The sequence below is a fragment of the Penicillium soppii genome (assembly GCF_028829465.1).
Source record: "Penicillium soppii strain IBT 18220 chromosome Unknown utg000007l, whole genome shotgun sequence".
Classification (NCBI taxonomy): Eukaryota; Fungi; Ascomycota; class Eurotiomycetes; order Eurotiales; family Aspergillaceae; genus Penicillium; species Penicillium soppii.
In genome coordinates, this window is record NW_026643237.1 from 253,825 (window position 1) to 269,475 (window position 15,651).

At 50.1% G+C, this 15,651-nt stretch overlaps 5 protein-coding genes across 5 annotated transcripts; 3 read left to right on the forward strand and 2 right to left on the reverse strand.

The window, feature by feature from the left end:
* Positions 1-28: 28 nt before the first annotated feature.
* N7529_009359 (putative disulfide isomerase) lies at positions 29-1,609 on the forward strand (the record flags this gene model as incomplete). Its single annotated transcript, XM_057244886.1, has 3 exons — positions 29-178; positions 241-248; positions 328-1,609. 3 exons carry the CDS (start codon positions 29-31, stop codon positions 1,607-1,609), a joined length of 1,440 nt encoding a protein of 479 aa, XP_057093149.1.
* A 304-nt stretch (positions 1,610-1,913) lies between these two features.
* N7529_009360 (ribosome biosynthesis protein KRE33) lies at positions 1,914-5,081 on the reverse strand (the record flags this gene model as incomplete). The annotated part of the gene is made up of 2 exons (XM_057244887.1): positions 1,914-2,046; positions 2,107-5,081. The coding sequence occupies 2 exons, from the start codon at positions 5,079-5,081 to the stop codon at positions 1,914-1,916; spliced, it is 3,108 nt and encodes a 1,035-aa protein (XP_057093150.1).
* Positions 5,082-6,089: 1,008 nt separating this feature from the next.
* On the forward strand, positions 6,090-9,423 carry N7529_009361 (putative capsular associated protein; the record flags this gene model as incomplete). Its single annotated transcript, XM_057244888.1, is given in 8 exon segments — positions 6,090-6,126; positions 6,139-6,261; positions 6,317-6,639; positions 6,706-7,119; positions 7,174-7,326; positions 7,376-7,745; positions 7,761-7,806; positions 7,857-9,423. The coding sequence occupies 8 exon segments, from the start codon at positions 6,090-6,092 to the stop codon at positions 9,421-9,423; spliced, it is 3,033 nt and encodes a 1,010-aa protein (XP_057093151.1).
* Positions 9,424-11,514: 2,091 nt separating this feature from the next.
* On the forward strand, positions 11,515-13,114 carry N7529_009362 (uncharacterized protein; the record flags this gene model as incomplete). The annotated part of the gene is made up of 2 exons (XM_057244889.1): positions 11,515-12,900; positions 12,962-13,114. The coding sequence occupies 2 exons, from the start codon at positions 11,515-11,517 to the stop codon at positions 13,112-13,114; spliced, it is 1,539 nt and encodes a 512-aa protein (XP_057093152.1).
* A 1,159-nt stretch (positions 13,115-14,273) lies between these two features.
* Positions 14,274-15,435, reverse strand: N7529_009363 (glycoside hydrolase family 16 protein; the record flags this gene model as incomplete). Its single annotated transcript, XM_057244890.1, has 3 exons — positions 14,274-14,525; positions 14,555-15,262; positions 15,313-15,435. 3 exons carry the CDS (start codon positions 15,433-15,435, stop codon positions 14,274-14,276), a joined length of 1,083 nt encoding a protein of 360 aa, XP_057093153.1.
* Between the last annotated feature and the right edge of the window lie 216 nt (positions 15,436-15,651).

A 15,651-nucleotide genomic window follows, 5' to 3' on the forward strand; every position in this document is an offset into this window, starting at 1 on the left:
TAGTCGTTGAGTCGATCTAAAACTCATCATGTTGACCAGCGCAAGCCTTCTGTTTGTCGCGTCGCTCTTCGCGGCACTACCTGTTAACGCCGATGGAATATACACCAAGAATTCACCGGTGCTTCAGTTGAACCCCAAGACTTACAACTCGCTTATTGCGAACTCGAATCATACTTCGGTGAGTTTATTTAGAATTGAACATGAAAGTCTGGCATAATTGACTAACGCTTGGCTACAAAGATCGTCGAGTAAGCTCCCGCATCATAGCTACCTGGCCCGCTACCGAGGTCCTAAACTTCACAACGTACTCACATATTGTCTTGCTAGATTTTACGCCCCCTGGTGCGGCCACTGCCAGAACCTCAAACCTGCCTACGAGAAAGCCGCCAAGAACCTCGACGGTCTCGCGAAAGTCGCCGCGATCAACTGTGACGATGACGAAAACAAACCCTTCTGCGGGCAGATGGGCGTGCAGGGTTTCCCGACCCTGAAGATCGTGACACCCTCCAAGAAACCCGGAAAGCCTCGCGTCGAAGATTACCAAGGTGCACGAACCGCCAAAGGCATCGTCGACGCGGTCGTCGACCGCATCCCCAACCACGTTACGCGCGCCTCAGACAAGGACCTGGACAAATGGCTCGGAAAGAATGAAGACAGACCCAAGGCCATCCTCTTCACCGAGAAGGGCACAACCGGCGCACTAATCCGCGCCCTGGCGATCGATTTCCTTGGTGCAATTGACATCGCCCAAGTCCGCAACAAGGAAACTGCCTCGGTCAAGAAATTCGGCGTAACAGATCTCCCTGCGCTCGTCCTCATCCCTGGCCCGGACGCTGAGCCCAAGATCTACGAAGGCGATCTGAAGAAAGCCCCCATCACCGAGTTCCTCAGCCAGGCTGCAAAGCCTAATCCCGACGCCTCAGGTCGCGCAGCCCCAGACTCAAAGCCAAAGCCAAAGCCGAAGGCCAAGTCTGCGTCCAAGCCCGCCTCAAAGCCTACTCCCGTCGCCGACGAAGACGCCGGCCCCACTGATTCCCAAGACCGAGACGCAGACTCCAAACCAGTCAACGTGCCAGCACCCGCACCCCCCATCCCAACACTCTCCACCACCGAGTCTCTCGAAACCGCCTGCCTGTCCCCGAAATCAGGCACCTGTGTCCTTGCCTTCCTCCCAAAGCTAAGCAACCCCGACGCCACCCCTGAACCAGCTGTCTCCCAGGCCCTCGAGAGTCTCGCGGAACTGCGACACAAGCATGTCCAGCGCGGAGCCCATCTGTTCCCGATCTACGCGGTTCCTGATCCTACCTCTGTCTCTGAGCAAGTGCGCGCTGCGTTCGGCTTGGGCGATCCGGAGTCTCAGGTTCTTCGGGTTGTTGTGCTGAATGCTCGGCGCGGATGGTGGTCTTCATATGTTGCGTCGGATTATGATGCTGTCGCTGTTGAATCTTGGGTTGATGATATCCGCCTTGGGGCTATTGTCAAGCAGAAGTTGTCTGAGGGCATCGTTGGTGGTTCTGAGCCTAAGGCCGAGGCCGAGCCCGAAGCCGAGCCCGTTGAGCCTGAGACTGAGAAAGCAGACGAGAATACCGTCGAGCATGATGAGTTGTAAAAAAGCTAGTTTGCGATTGCTCAATGCTATGTAGCTTTCTTAGCGACCTCATAGTTTCAATAGTAAAGCGCGTATTATGTAGTGAATACATTAAGCTGTCATTTTACTATCGCATGTTCTCTACAATATTCAATGGAGAGGATTGACGTGATAAACACATGACTCATATATACAAGGACGAGCATCCTGTTGGATACATGAACCCTGAAGAGTACAGACAGATAGTAGACACAAGAAGGCATTTATACCCAAACCGAACACCGTACACAAATGCAGAAAGAAACAACTGTCCAGAAAACTACATTTAACGCTTTTTGCGGCCCTCGGTGCCCTTCTTGATGATCTTCTGTCTCTTCGAGTCGATCTCCTTATCGTAGATGTCGCGCGCAGTCTCGACCTTCTTGCGCTTAGACGGCTTAGAGTTGTCCGGTGCTTCGCTGGAGGCTGAAATCAGTTATTGTTGTTCGGACAGATGGGATAATTCGCGTGAAACTTACGAGTTCTCGATCATGGCACGCTGCTTGGCGCGCATCTCCTCGTCGACTTGCTTGCCGCCCTCGCGGAGCTCGTCTTCCAAGCTAACGGTCAGGGGCTGCTGGAGCTTGGTCTCTGGCTCGTCATCGTGGGCAGATGAGGTAACGAGGGGCACCTTCTTGGCAGGGAGAGTTTCCTCGATGCTCTTCTCAAGCAAGGCACGGAAGTGGGTTGAGATCTTGCGGACGATCTTGAGGAACATAGCGAGGAGTTGGGAGGAGGGGAGGTTCAGCTCCTTCTCCAGGTCCTCCAAGCTCTTGTGCTGCAGACCGATGGCGAGCAGGATGGACTGCTGGACACCAGAGAGGCTGACCTTGCCGTCCAGACGGTTGCTGAAATAGTACTCAGACAGAGTGGGCACTAAGTCGAGGATGACGTGGTAATCCAGAAGGTTGTTGGCGTAGCTGTCGAGACGCTTGAGATCGAAGGGCGAGAACGCCTCGTCCAGATCGAGCTTCTTCAACAGGCGAGGCTTGAACTTCGGGTCCTTCTTGGCACCGGCGTTGGCGGACTCGCAAATGCTAAGAGAGAGGACAGATGGGAACTGGCCGAATTGGTAGGACAACAGCGAGAGGAATCGCTTGTGGAAGTCGCGCGTGTACGCGCTGAGCCAGACGTCGTCGGCTTCAGCAGTGGCCAGGGTGCGAACCATGACGCATGAATGTTCGCCAGTCAGTTCGTTGGGAGTCTGGCGCAGGTACACGGGGTGGAAAGAGCCGCGCTTCCAGAACTTGTGAAGGGATGGAGTGAGACCGTAGCTAACACCAATGTAGTCCAGAGCATCGGGACGACGTTCGGTAAGCTTGCCGAACAGAGGTGGCATCGTGCGAATGTCACGAACGTGGACGTTGTCGTCCAAAAGGCTAGAGCCAGCGAGCTCTTCATCGGTAACGCGGACCATTTCTTCCTCGGCGGAGGTGCTGTTCTCGTCCAGGTTTGTGAATTTGCCCTCGAAGAAGTCGACAAGGAGCTCCATAGCCCTGGAACCGTATCCCATACCCACGTATTCGGGGTTGGTAGCAATACGGACAACGCGAGCACCGGACAGACTAGCAAAGTTCTCATCCTGGAACTGCTGGCTGACCAACCACGGGATCAAATCACCTCCAGCACGCTGACCACGGCTGAGACTGTTAAGGACGCTCTGGCGACTGATGCGACCCTCAAGGGCGACTTGAATCACGCAAAGGGGCTCGGGGAGCTTGGTGGCCTCTTCGTCGATAGGTGGGACAAGGACATAGAGTTGGTGGGCGGGAGCATCACTCATGAGCTGCAAGTCGTTGGGGGTGTTCTTGTAATGACTGGCAACATAGAGAGCCATCATCTGCTGCAAGAACTTCTCTGAAACAGGGTGGAAAGAGAACAGGGTATCACGGTTGACTTGGAGCAGCTGGCATTTGGAGGGGTGAGGGCAGCCTTGTGTGTTCATGCGAGACTTGGGAAGAGTAGCGTCAAGGCAAAGGACCTTGTTGAGCCACTTCTCGACAGAATCACCGGGCGCATAACGAATAGGCTCTGCGAGAGTGATCTCCCTCAAGCTTCGGCCAGTGAGATTCTTGTCCGCAGACTTCGCCGATTTGCCTGTGCTGCGGTCTGCAACGTCAGTATCATCGATCTTGGCTCCACTTCGGGATTGCTCCCGCAGCTGCTGGATCAGCTTCAGAGACAGGGACCGGCCCGTGCCTTCGTATCCGTTGATAGTGGATGACATGAACACCAAGTAAGGTCCCATAAGCTTGCGTACCAAGGGAAGGGGGATGGCAGCAGCCTCATCAATGACGAGAAGCTCGGCTTGGCCCAGAACGTGCGCATCCTGAGGCTGGATGTACTGGATGGTTTGACGGTGGTTGCGGTGAATGTTCACACGCACAACGGCCTTGTTGAAGTCGGGGTTGGTTGACTGCAAAATGGTGTAATCGACGTGATCAAGGTAGCCAAGAGCATCAAAGCCCTTGAAGATGAACTCAAACAGTGTCTTCAAGTTCTCCGGACTGGGAGAAGTGATGAAAATGTTACTGTAGCCATGAGCGATGGCGGCGGCGATAGAAACACCGAGAGCAGCAGACTTTCCTCGTCCACGGCCAGCAGTCAGAGCGACGGTACTCTTCAGAGTCTTCTCGGCGATGGCATCAACAAATGTGAGGAGCGCCTTGGCTTGATCGGTGGTGCGGGCCAAGCTGAGCAGAGGGCCCACGGGTTGTGAGTCAGCCAGACTCTCCTTGATTTCCTTCAATTCCTTCTTGCTGCCAGTGGCGGAGTCATCGGTAGATTCAGGGGCGGGAAGAGGCTTCACGGTCTTGCCGCCGGAAATGGGGAGCACGTTCAATTCGTCGTCGACAACGAGGCACGAATCGCAGCTTCCCAGTGACAGAATGAAGCGTTCGTTGAAACGAGCAACCACATCGTCGTGGGCCTCAGTTCGGTATCGGGAGTGGATGTCCATCGACATGGTGTAAAGCTGCTTCAGACTGGTCATGCTCTTCAGCAACAGGATAACCAAACCTCCACCTTCGACGGTCTCAACAGTTCGCGCAAGCAAATTGGGAGTCATGGCCTCGAAATCCTGCAGCACACACATTCCGTAGGTGTTACCCAGAATCTTCTCGGTTTCCTTGTAGTAAACATAGCGGATTTGGTTGAGGGTGATGAAAAGCTCGAATGGGTCTTCTTGGTTGGCTTCGCGGATGCCTCGTTTGACCTCGTTCTTGATCTTCTGCTCGCGCTTCTTCCGGTGACTTGTGAAACCAAGTAAATCCTTCTTGTACGCCCACAAAACTGACTTGTTCTGCTTCACGTCCACACTGGACATAATATAGTGAAGGTGGACAATCACATCCTTGGCATGGTCACCAACAACCACAAAGAAGCTGCGCTTCTTCTCTTGTACACCATTGCGAATAAGAGCGGGAATCCGCGAGTCAATCGCCTTGCGAGGCATGGCGAAATCCGGACTGGTGTTGATTGGCAAAACACTTGTCTTGCTTGCGACCAAAAAAAACTACGGCGGTTAGAAAAAAATGATATTGCTGATTGACACCGCCTGAGAGCAGTCACCGCCTTGAATTATCTAATATATGAGTCACATGACTTAGATACTGCCTATCAACACCGCCCAGACCCTTGTCCGTACACGTGATATGCAATCGGCCATTCCATTGCCTCTTTCGTAAATGAAGGGAGTCTCTTGCATGACGCTAGTCCAGACCCATCCTAGTATATGAGATTTTCCTCCATTCAGCATGTCGCTTTCCGCTAAACCATGGGTCCTCTGGCCATCTTTATTTCAACATAGCAGAGCCTTCCAAGCTTTCTTGGCTTTATGACGCGTGTACTTGCTCTTGGCCACTACATTGTATTCTGTCTTCGATAAAACTGGGCTTCAGAGGGGCTCACACTACAACCTATGGCTGAGCATAGCATATTATATCCTATTCGAATGGCCGCAGTCGTGACGTTTATGGTACACTATGTGGGTCGGGAGGCCGACCAAGGCTTGATTCTGGACACTAATCGGCCCGGCATTTCTTGCTGACCAGCCCTGTTATTCCCCAGAGCCAGTGCAATTAATGGACTACGAGAGGCTAACAGATCTCGGCAACGGTGGCTGGAGTTGTTCCACTCCTGTTATTGGCCAAAGATATCAAATCCGAGCTATTATATCAATGCAAGGCCCGTGGTTGTGCGCAGAATTAATATTGTCCAGAAGCTAGCCCGCGTTGACGCAACCCAAATGGATCAGCACTCCGGATGACTCTGATTAGCTGCCAATGAATCTCAGGGCCCTCCCAGCCTACCCTGATTTTTGCCATGTTTCGAGCAATGTCAATCCCCTGATCCACACGAGGCTGTTTCTATTCATGTCGTCGATTTTTTTCTTCTTTCAATAGCATTCAATCAATCTACACGATGGCCTGGGACACTGTGCAGGTATAGAATCGGGCGTAAAATGGTCCAATTATCTCCTGACCTCGGGTTGAAGGTCTGTGTGGGGTGAGTTTCCGCGCGGCTGTTCCTTGTATCATTTTGGACCTCAAGCTCATCGTCGCAATTTTTCAATAGAACATTCCTTCTCAGCTCATTATTCCTGACAACCTCTTACAACACGACATTCGCTTTTGGTTCGTCACCGCGAAGTGGCTTGATCTACTCGAACTGACTTATGGGCCTTTCCAGATCGACCGATCAGCACATCTGTCCTTGTCTGTTTCCTTACAGGACTAGTTTTCTTGATATGGAGTCGCTTTATCCCATTATTAGGGTCGGCGCCGTCGTCGCCGACAAGCAAACGACCAGGAATTCCTCTCGCGGAGCAATTTGAGCTTCCTTCTCGGGCGTCGAGCTCATCCTTCCCACTCGGTGATTTCGAAACTCGACCTAGAATGCGATTCCAATCTTGGTGGATTAAGGTCGGCCTGTTGTTAGGACTATGTGGCTTGCGAATCGAATCTTTCCGCCAGGTTACCCGAAACACTGAATGCGCGCCCGCCGGATACAGTGTAAGTGTTTGAAGTCCCCAATAAAGCGTGAAACGTCTAATACGACTAACACATTGCCATTGACAGTACGCCATTCCTTTCGTAATCTCCCTCTACGACTTTGTGCGCAACCAGCGATCACGACAGGCGGAAAAATATGTCCCAACACAGCGTTTCCAAAATCTGCCGCTGCAGATAGTATACTCGGTCTCTCGCCGAAGTTTCTACTATCTTACACAGAGCCGCTTCCGTGGTGTGATCGCCGCAGCCTTTTTGTCGGTCGGTGGGCTCTTGGCTTCGTCCTTCCTGGCTGGCACCCGGTCAACCTACATCTGTCCTGTTGTGTTGAACGGTGCATCGCGACTACGGTCCTATAAAATGTTCAACGTATTGGTTGATTCTGTATTACTCGTTGGGATTACTGAGCTGTGTCGAATTGGTGTTCAATTTGATGACGCGCGGAGAAAGCGAACTTTGACGTTCCTCGGAGCCGGTCTCCTTGTGAGTACATTGCGAAATTATAGTAGATGGTGTCTTGATCTAACCCGTTATCAGGGCGTTTCTTTGATTTGGAGCATTCTATCATACCGGTTGCCGGATCGCTCTCCTGAACTCGCCGGCCAACCCACGCTGGATCTGGAGTACTCTCGCGGGGCGTTCAGTCAATCTGTTCTATTATTGATACTGATCGTTTCGGCCTGGCACATGGTTGGTGTCTCTTCTTTGAAATTCCTGAACAACTACTAAACTTTTCTAGTTACCGCACTTCGACATACTTGGAGTGTCAATCATCGGCGGTTTCATGGTCATATACTTCTCCTCTCTGTCCGCCCTTACTGGTGGACAGGCTCCTTTCCCATTTGTTTCTTTGACCCACGCCGTTTTACCATTTGCAACCTCGTTGACTGGGGCTATGCTCTTTCTTCTTGCGCGCGTGGTTCATGATGAAGAGCCGAGGCCATTATACCTCACTAACATCACCATTCAAATATTGTTTATCTTGCTCAGTGCGATTGGTCTCGGTTTTGCAGTCGGCAAACACCGTTTTGCCCATATGCACCCAATTGATTTCCTCATTCACGAGGGCAAAATCCAACATAACAACTTCATGGCCCAGGCGGCTAGCAGTAAGACCCTGGCAGATGCTGTTCGGGAGTACCACAGGAGATATGATCAGCATCCCCCGCCGTAAGTCTACTGTGGCTGTGATGAAGGAACAACTTGGCTAACTCCCCTAGTGGCTTTGACAAATGGTATCACTACGCTACCAGCCGATCATCGGTCGTAATCGATGATTTCGATCAAATCTACCATGATTTACTCCCTTTCCGAGCTTTAGCCCCGGAGCATATACGCGCGATGACCCACGAATTAGCAACAAATCCTTTCAACGACCTTGGTGGCATTAGAATCCGCAACGGCACGGCTACGTTGCAAGAAGGAATCAAGCCAACTCATGCATGGATGGTACAAGGTGCTGCGGACATGATGGAAAATTTCGTTCAACACCTCCCTGACATGGACATCGTACTCAATCTGAATGACGAGCCACGAGTTGCGGTCCCTTGGGAGAAAGTATCAGGATTGAAACGACAGGCTCAGATGCAAGAAATGGTGTCCGAAGAGCATGCAGTGAAAGCCTGGTCAACCAACCGAGACGAAGGATGGGCCCCGATTGATCCTGCCGACCAAACCAACATCACGGTGTTTACTGATGGAGCTTGGAGGGGAGTCTTCGATCCTTATGTAGGCGCCGTCTGTCCGCCTTCGTCCAAGGCGCGCTCCCAACGAATCTGGAACCGTCATGACATCTGTCTTGCATGCACAGCACCTCATTCCATGGGCCAATTCCCTTTGGACTTCAACATCGCCTCCGACATCTGCCACCAGCCTGACCTCGCATTCCTGCATGGTCTTTTGATCTCGCCTGCTTCATTCAAGGTGTCCCAGGAACTCATTCCGGTGTTCAGTCAAAGCGCTCTGTCTGGATTCAACGACATCCTCTTCCCAAGCCCCTGGAACTACATCGACAAGGTGAAGTACGAACCTACGCATGAACATCCAGATCCCGAATACGAACACAAAAAGAATGCCCTTTACTGGGTCGGCAGCACATCAGAAGGCGTAAGTCGTTTCGGGGAGTGGAAAGGCATGCCCCGACAGCGCTTTGCTCACCTGATCAACAACAACACAAACAACCAAGTCTCCGTCCTCCTTCCCGCAGGTGGAGGCTCCTACCGCTATGAAATAATGGACGGCTCCGCCCCAATGGAAGAACTCCATCTTGAAACAAATGTCCATCTAGCCGACCCCATCGTCCGCTGCGGCGATTGCGATGAACAATCTACCGAAATGGGTACAGTAGGCTGGGCGGACTTCCAAGCCCACTGGTCCAACCGCTTTCTCTTCGATCTCGACGGCGCAGGCTTCAGCGGTCGCTTCCTTCCTTTCCTGCACAGCCACAGTCTCCCTCTAAAGACAGGCCTCTTCCGGCAATGGTTCGATACTCGGGTCACCTCGTGGCTGCACTTTGTACCGATCGATATTCGTCTTCATGGCATGTGGAGTACCCTTGCTTACTTTGCGGGCGTGCCCGCCCCCGCATCAGATCAGCATGGTCCCAATGCGCCGCACGTGCGGATGAAGAGTCATGATGAACAGGGTAAGTGGATTGCAGAGGAAGGGCGCAAGTGGGCGCAAACCGCGCTTCGGAAGAAGGATATGGAGATTTACTTTTTCCGTCTTCTCCTGGAGTGGGGACGTCTGACAGATGATCAGCGGGATGTGCTTGGCTTTACGCCTTGATCTCGGAATTTTGCATGGCTTGGGTGTTTTGTTTGGAAAAATAATGTTAATGTCAAACGGTACATATCTTCAAGTATATATTCACATGTTTCTTATCTATTCCAATATCCTGTTCGCATGTCGCCACTTCCAAGACTGACGAATCAATTTCCTTGTTAATCGTACTTTTGTCATTTGAGTGGCGCCCTAGTCCACTAGAGTCTCTTTTGGCTCGAAATTGGACCCTACAATATAGTGAATGGACGGTACCTAGTGGCAAACACTTGGCTAAAACTTGGCTAACACTTGGCAAACACTGCCTTGTTCCCCTCACAGATCCTTGTTGAGTCGCAGTCGACTTTCAGAAGACTGGCTATCTGTAACATGCAGTTCCTCCCATGGACCCAAGACAGAATGTTTCTGGCAGCATTATTTCCTCCAAGATCCCATCACTGCTGCCATCTTCTCCATCCAGACCGACCACTCCCCCCAAAAGGCCGGTCTCATAATCTGCGCATACTCCCAGTATTCAGGATACTACCCCGCCCCTTCCCAGTCTAGAATGCCGATGACATCTTTCTGTTTGTCCACCATGACATTGCGCGGCGCAATATCTGCATATGTGAACACCGAGAGGTTTGACTGTAGAAGCATGTCTAGCAGTTGATCCTTAAACCGGCTTCCTCCACAGTGGAGATACCGCTCGTGGATTCTCTCACGTAACTCTATATCGCTTATATGTAATTGGTCGAGCGGGCTGTTGTAGATCTTTTAGCATCGGATCTTTGGATTGAAAGCCTTCCGCGGCACACTGATGGGGTCCCTCAAGCTCTTGCGGGCGAGCTAGTTTCCGGATCTTTGAGATAATTTTCTAAAGTTGAAGGTAGATTCACTCTTCAGCCCTGTCTTCTAGACCATCCCAATTATGCTCTAGCTGTATTCCATAGATAATGGGATAATAGTCATCCAAATCAACCTTCAGTTGATTGAAAGTTGGGCTCAAACACATTTTTCCAATCCGTTCTCCTCATCTGGAAAATCAGTGAAAATCACTTCCGGGACCGGAACATCGGTATGTTTATGAGACAAGTCTCCTTGCTTCGGCTTCGGCAGATCGCACTCCAGACCCTGACTTACTCGCCCAAGGAAAGTCCCATTTAAGTACAGGTCTTCCTATCTGTTATCGAGCACAATAACCGGATCTTAATTAGCTTGGAGGTTGCCTAGATCCACAGGCGACGGACACGGTATTTAAATGTCGCCGTTCGTGATGTATCGGTGCCTCTTATGAAGATTCCGTTGTACAAAGAACTTCAGGTAACATTTCGGTCATTTCGAGAATATCTTGTTGATCCAGCGGCGATCGCATTTGACTGCATACAACAACAAGGTAGTGAAGCTCTAAGAGATAGCTTTGTCTAGGTGAAAGAGTTCTCATCATCCTCTGCCAGGTCTTCAGTGGAAGTTACGTAACCTAGGCACCTGCATATGTCCACGGGTAGCCGTCTTACCATATGACAAATGCTGCTTCCGTTATATGGTCAGACGGCTATGTACATGAATATACATAATGTATGTAGGTACCTAGGTAGATCAGGGAGCGGCCCTTTGCTTCACCAGACTAATATGCACACCCACGGGCCCTGCTTATATTCTCGAATTGGTTGAGTTACCTAGGTACCTAGGTAGCTCGGCGTAATATTGATGACATTATGCCTAATTAGGGATAGTCAAATCACCATGCATAAGCGTGTCCTTGTTATCGTCAGATTCACCCCGTATACAGATCGATTTGCTCTCAACATTGCATTATCGGCATTATTGAGCATATACTATCTAGAGATAATTTTACTCAAGTAATAGATATAAAAAAAATGAAAAGTCATGAGGTCATCTTACCGATGACCTCAGGAACATGCAACGTTGTACGAGGCAATATTAGGCATCAAGCACCACTCAGCACCACTTGCGTAGTTGCCAAGAATCCCCCGCTCCTCCATGTCCGCTCTTGTCCACTAAGTTCACAGCCCCAAATTAAGATCATGACGCTATTGGAATAATAGGGGTTGGTTTTGATGTCGTCTAGATTCATCGTTCTCCTACGCAGCAACCATGTCCGCCGTTGGATCATCGCTCGGGAATTCAAATTCCTTTTTAATTGCAGAGAAAAGCAAATTTGAGTTAGAAAACAGAGCAGACCCAGAATCCTCCGCCACAGGAGAAACAAAGACCGACCGTCATCCTCCAAGTGAATCTTTAAACCAACTGCCAAGTGACACCCAGCCGCCCGACATGGAATTTGACAACACCCAGCAAAACACGACTCACGAAAGTGATTTGAATCTCAGTCCAACCAGCAAAGCTTCATTTGTCGACTTTCTGAAGAGAGGAAGTTATCATTTGCGCAGATCCAGCAAGAACGACAGCCGACGACCCTCCACAACAAGTCTGGCGAATCCTTCAATTGCGCTTAATGAGAAGTCAATCCCACCAACCGAGGACCCTGCTCCCATATCAGATGAGGCTGTCACAGATCTGCCTCCCTTGGATGTGCACACATCAGATGACGTCTTGTCGAACACATTGCCCTCCGACACTCCACAAATCCCAAATGAATCAATTCTGCGAAAGCAAAACCAATTCAATCTTGATTCGATCATCTGGGATGATTCTTCCAGAGATGGCTTAAATCGACGAGCCTCTGTTGATCTAGATGATATGATTTCACGACTCCTTGAAATGGGTCATTCAAAACCGACTAAGAAGTTTTGTCTGGACAACACAGAAATCCTATCTATTTGCTCCGCTGCCCGCAACCTCTTCCTTTCACAACCTGTTCTCCTAGAACTAAACGCTCCAATACACATAGTTGGTGACATCCATGGCCAATACACTGATCTTCTACGGATTTTCGAAATGTCTGGAGACCCTTCTACCTCTAATTATCTTTTTTTGGGTGATTACGTCGACAGAGGAAAACAAAGCTTGGAAACAATCCTCTTGCTTCTGTGCTACAAATTGAAATACCCCGAAACTTTCTTTTTACTCCGCGGCAACCACGAATGCGCCAATATCTCCCGTATCTACGGCTTCCACGATGAGTGCAAGCGGAGATCCAGCATCAAGGTCTGGAAGACCTTCACCGATGTTTTTAATTGCCTGCCCATCGCCGCCGTAGTGGCGGAGAAGATCTTCTGTGTGCATGGCGGTCTTTCTCCCAGTCTCTCGGATATGAATGATATTCGAAACATTGTGCGCCCTACTGAAATACCCGGTCAAGGCCTGCTCACCGACCTGCTATGGAGTGACCCGGCAAATATCAAAGACTGGGGTCCCAACGATGATCGGGGTGTGAGCTGGACCTTTGGACGGAAGGTTGTTGCAAACTTCTTGAAGCGATATAGTTTGGATCTGGTTTGTCGCTCACATATGGTTGTGGAGGGTGGGTATGAATTCTTTGGAGAGCGCAATTTGGTTACAGTTTTCTCTGCGCCTAATGTGAGTATTTTCTTTCTGGATAAACCTGGCCACGGACCTTTACTAATAAGCCTTGTTTAAGTACTGCGGAGAGTTCGATAATTTGGGAGCGACAATGTCGGTTTCTGAGGAGCTGCTTTGCAACTTCGATGTATTAAAGCCGTCCAGCCTGGGTCCATCTAATAAGAAAGAGCGGAGATGGAGTGAGTCAAAGGCGTGGGAAAAAGCATTGTAAGTGTCATCCTTCACCTTGGCTCCGGCGTCGATCTCAATAAAAAGGCGACTAACAATTGTTCAGGCTCAGACAATGGTATGGAAAGACTCAGTGGAAAGGATCCTAGCCTAGAGATTGCTTTGCTGTTTTATGCAGACACGTGTAATCATTTTGCACATGAAGCGGGCAGGGTTAGCATATGCTTGAAGGCCGTACTTGGAGTATTACTCTGATCATCTTTGAGAACTTGCACAAACTAACAAATCGAAAAAACACATTCGAGTTAACTGTGGTAAAGGCCAATGTAGCATTTTGTAGTATGACTTTGGACAGTGCGACTGACTCTGATACTGAGAGTTATATTCTTATTTGGACGAGTACATATCAACATCAAGGACTATCTACATGGCGAAACAGAATCACCAGACCCTTGGAACTCCGGTCCACAGGCTAACGTATAAATGAGAGTCGAGCAAGCGCTTGGGCTAGATATGGCTCCTGATTGTTGGGTCCCTTATTCAGAAGCATGGCCGTTGCCGTTGGATAACATGGTATCGTCTCGAGACAACCCAGTGTTCTTCTCAATAGGCAGAGCACGTCACAGACTCGTTGGCTGTTGTCTTTCACAAATTGCGGGGATATGGATGACCAGGAAGCTCGAACTGCACAGTTGTCGGCAGAGCATACTGGAATTAATTTGATGTCATCGCCGGATCTGTCATACGCGAATCGTCAACATGATATCACCGAGCAACAGGATTCTGAACAATGAAATGCCGAACCGTCTGTATTGAAAGGAAGAAAAAGAAGGAAAAAGGACAAAAAAAGAGGCTCAGATTAAAGTTGACACTGAACCACGGAACTGAGATGCGATCCATGGATGACTCGGTCAAGTATCCAACCGTGGAATTTCAACTTGCCGAGGTCGCCACTCTACTCAAATTTCATTCTCTACGAATATTCACAATTTGTGCAAATACATTTCATTTCGAAGCTATTCACAAATATAAAAGGTCTCGGACCAAACATGACGCATAAAGCATAAGCATATCAAATGCATTCATCCCCGCCGTAGACTAGCACAGGCCAAGGAAATACACCGTATGTAAATCATCAAATCGCACTAAATGCAAAACAAATCGCTGTGTTAAAAAAAATTCACATATATAGCCAATACCATCTAGGCATGACCGTGTCCATGGGTTTTGCCACGGCGGTGCTTCCCATGAGGCCGGGGTCCAGGACGCAGGTAAGGGTAAGCATCAGTCCGAGCAGTCTTCGCAGTCTTCTTTCCAGAGAGATCAACGTTCAGATCGACGTCGATTTCAAGGCCGGAGCTGGACTCCTGGTACACCTTCAATGAGTTGAGTTGCCAGTATGTATCCTTGAATGCGGAGGGGTTGTTCTGGACGTAGTCGTTGCAAGTGCTGGCCTTGCTAGAGCACGATGATCCCCCCAGACACTGTCTGCGCCAGCCCAGTCGCCGCAGAAGGTGATGTCGAAGACGATCTGGAGATCGTTGAAGTGGCTGTCGATGTCGCAGGATCCGGCGAACTTGGCAGCAGGGGTACCCCAGCCGGTTGGATCTGGGCTTCCGGATGAAATGTCGGATGGGATGGAACTGGAGGGGAAGAACCAGACTGAGATTGCGTCACCGGTCCATTCAGTTGCGTAGACACCACCACCGGCATTGTTGAATCCGCTGCCGTAGGACTGGGTGTTGCTGTTCTGGATTGCGCAGCCGCTGTTAGCGGACTGGCCACTTGCGTCGACGTAGCAGTTGCTTGTATCGAGGGTGCCGGAGAATCCGGAGTTTTCGATAGAGCATCCGTCGCTAGTGTGGAGGGTCATTTGGTTTTGGGATTGGTCGTTCACGCCTTCGATGATGTCGATTTCGCCGTTAGAGGGCCAGTTGGAGCCCAGCATCCAGAAGGCCGGCCAGGTGCCGCAGACGCTGCCGGGCATGTGGGCTAGGTCGAGGATAACAAGGCCATGCGTGTAGGTGTTTGTGCTTTCGAGGCGCACGCTGTTACGGCCAGGCTTGCTGGCTGTGTTGCTGTGGTCCACGCCAATGTAGACTCCGTTGCTGGAGGAGGCATTGATAAGACCGTTGCTTTGGGCCGTATCACGGTTGACATAGTTCACGTAACCGTTGGTTGGGTCGGTGTCCTGGTGGGATTAGTATGGGAGGTAAGGTTGTTTGTTCATGGGAGACATACCGTGTAGAAGTTGAACTTGTCAAAGAAGGTGCTGCTGCTATAATCATCATGCAAGCTGTACTTGGCCGAGGCCAGAGAGCCGAACAGGCCCACAACAGGCAGGATAGTCGAAATAGCGTGCATTGTTGATATCTGCAAAAGGATTGGTAAAAGAAAAGGATTGGAAACAGTCTGTCAAAGACTATGGTCCTGAATAGTATCACAGATACTCCAGCAGGACTAAAAAAGAAAGAATAGATCCGAAGATCAAAAAAGGAAAGTAATAATGCAGAGACAATGCAAGACAATGAAGGAAGGGCTTGACAATCAAAAAGCGGGAGGCGGGATCATTTTATACAT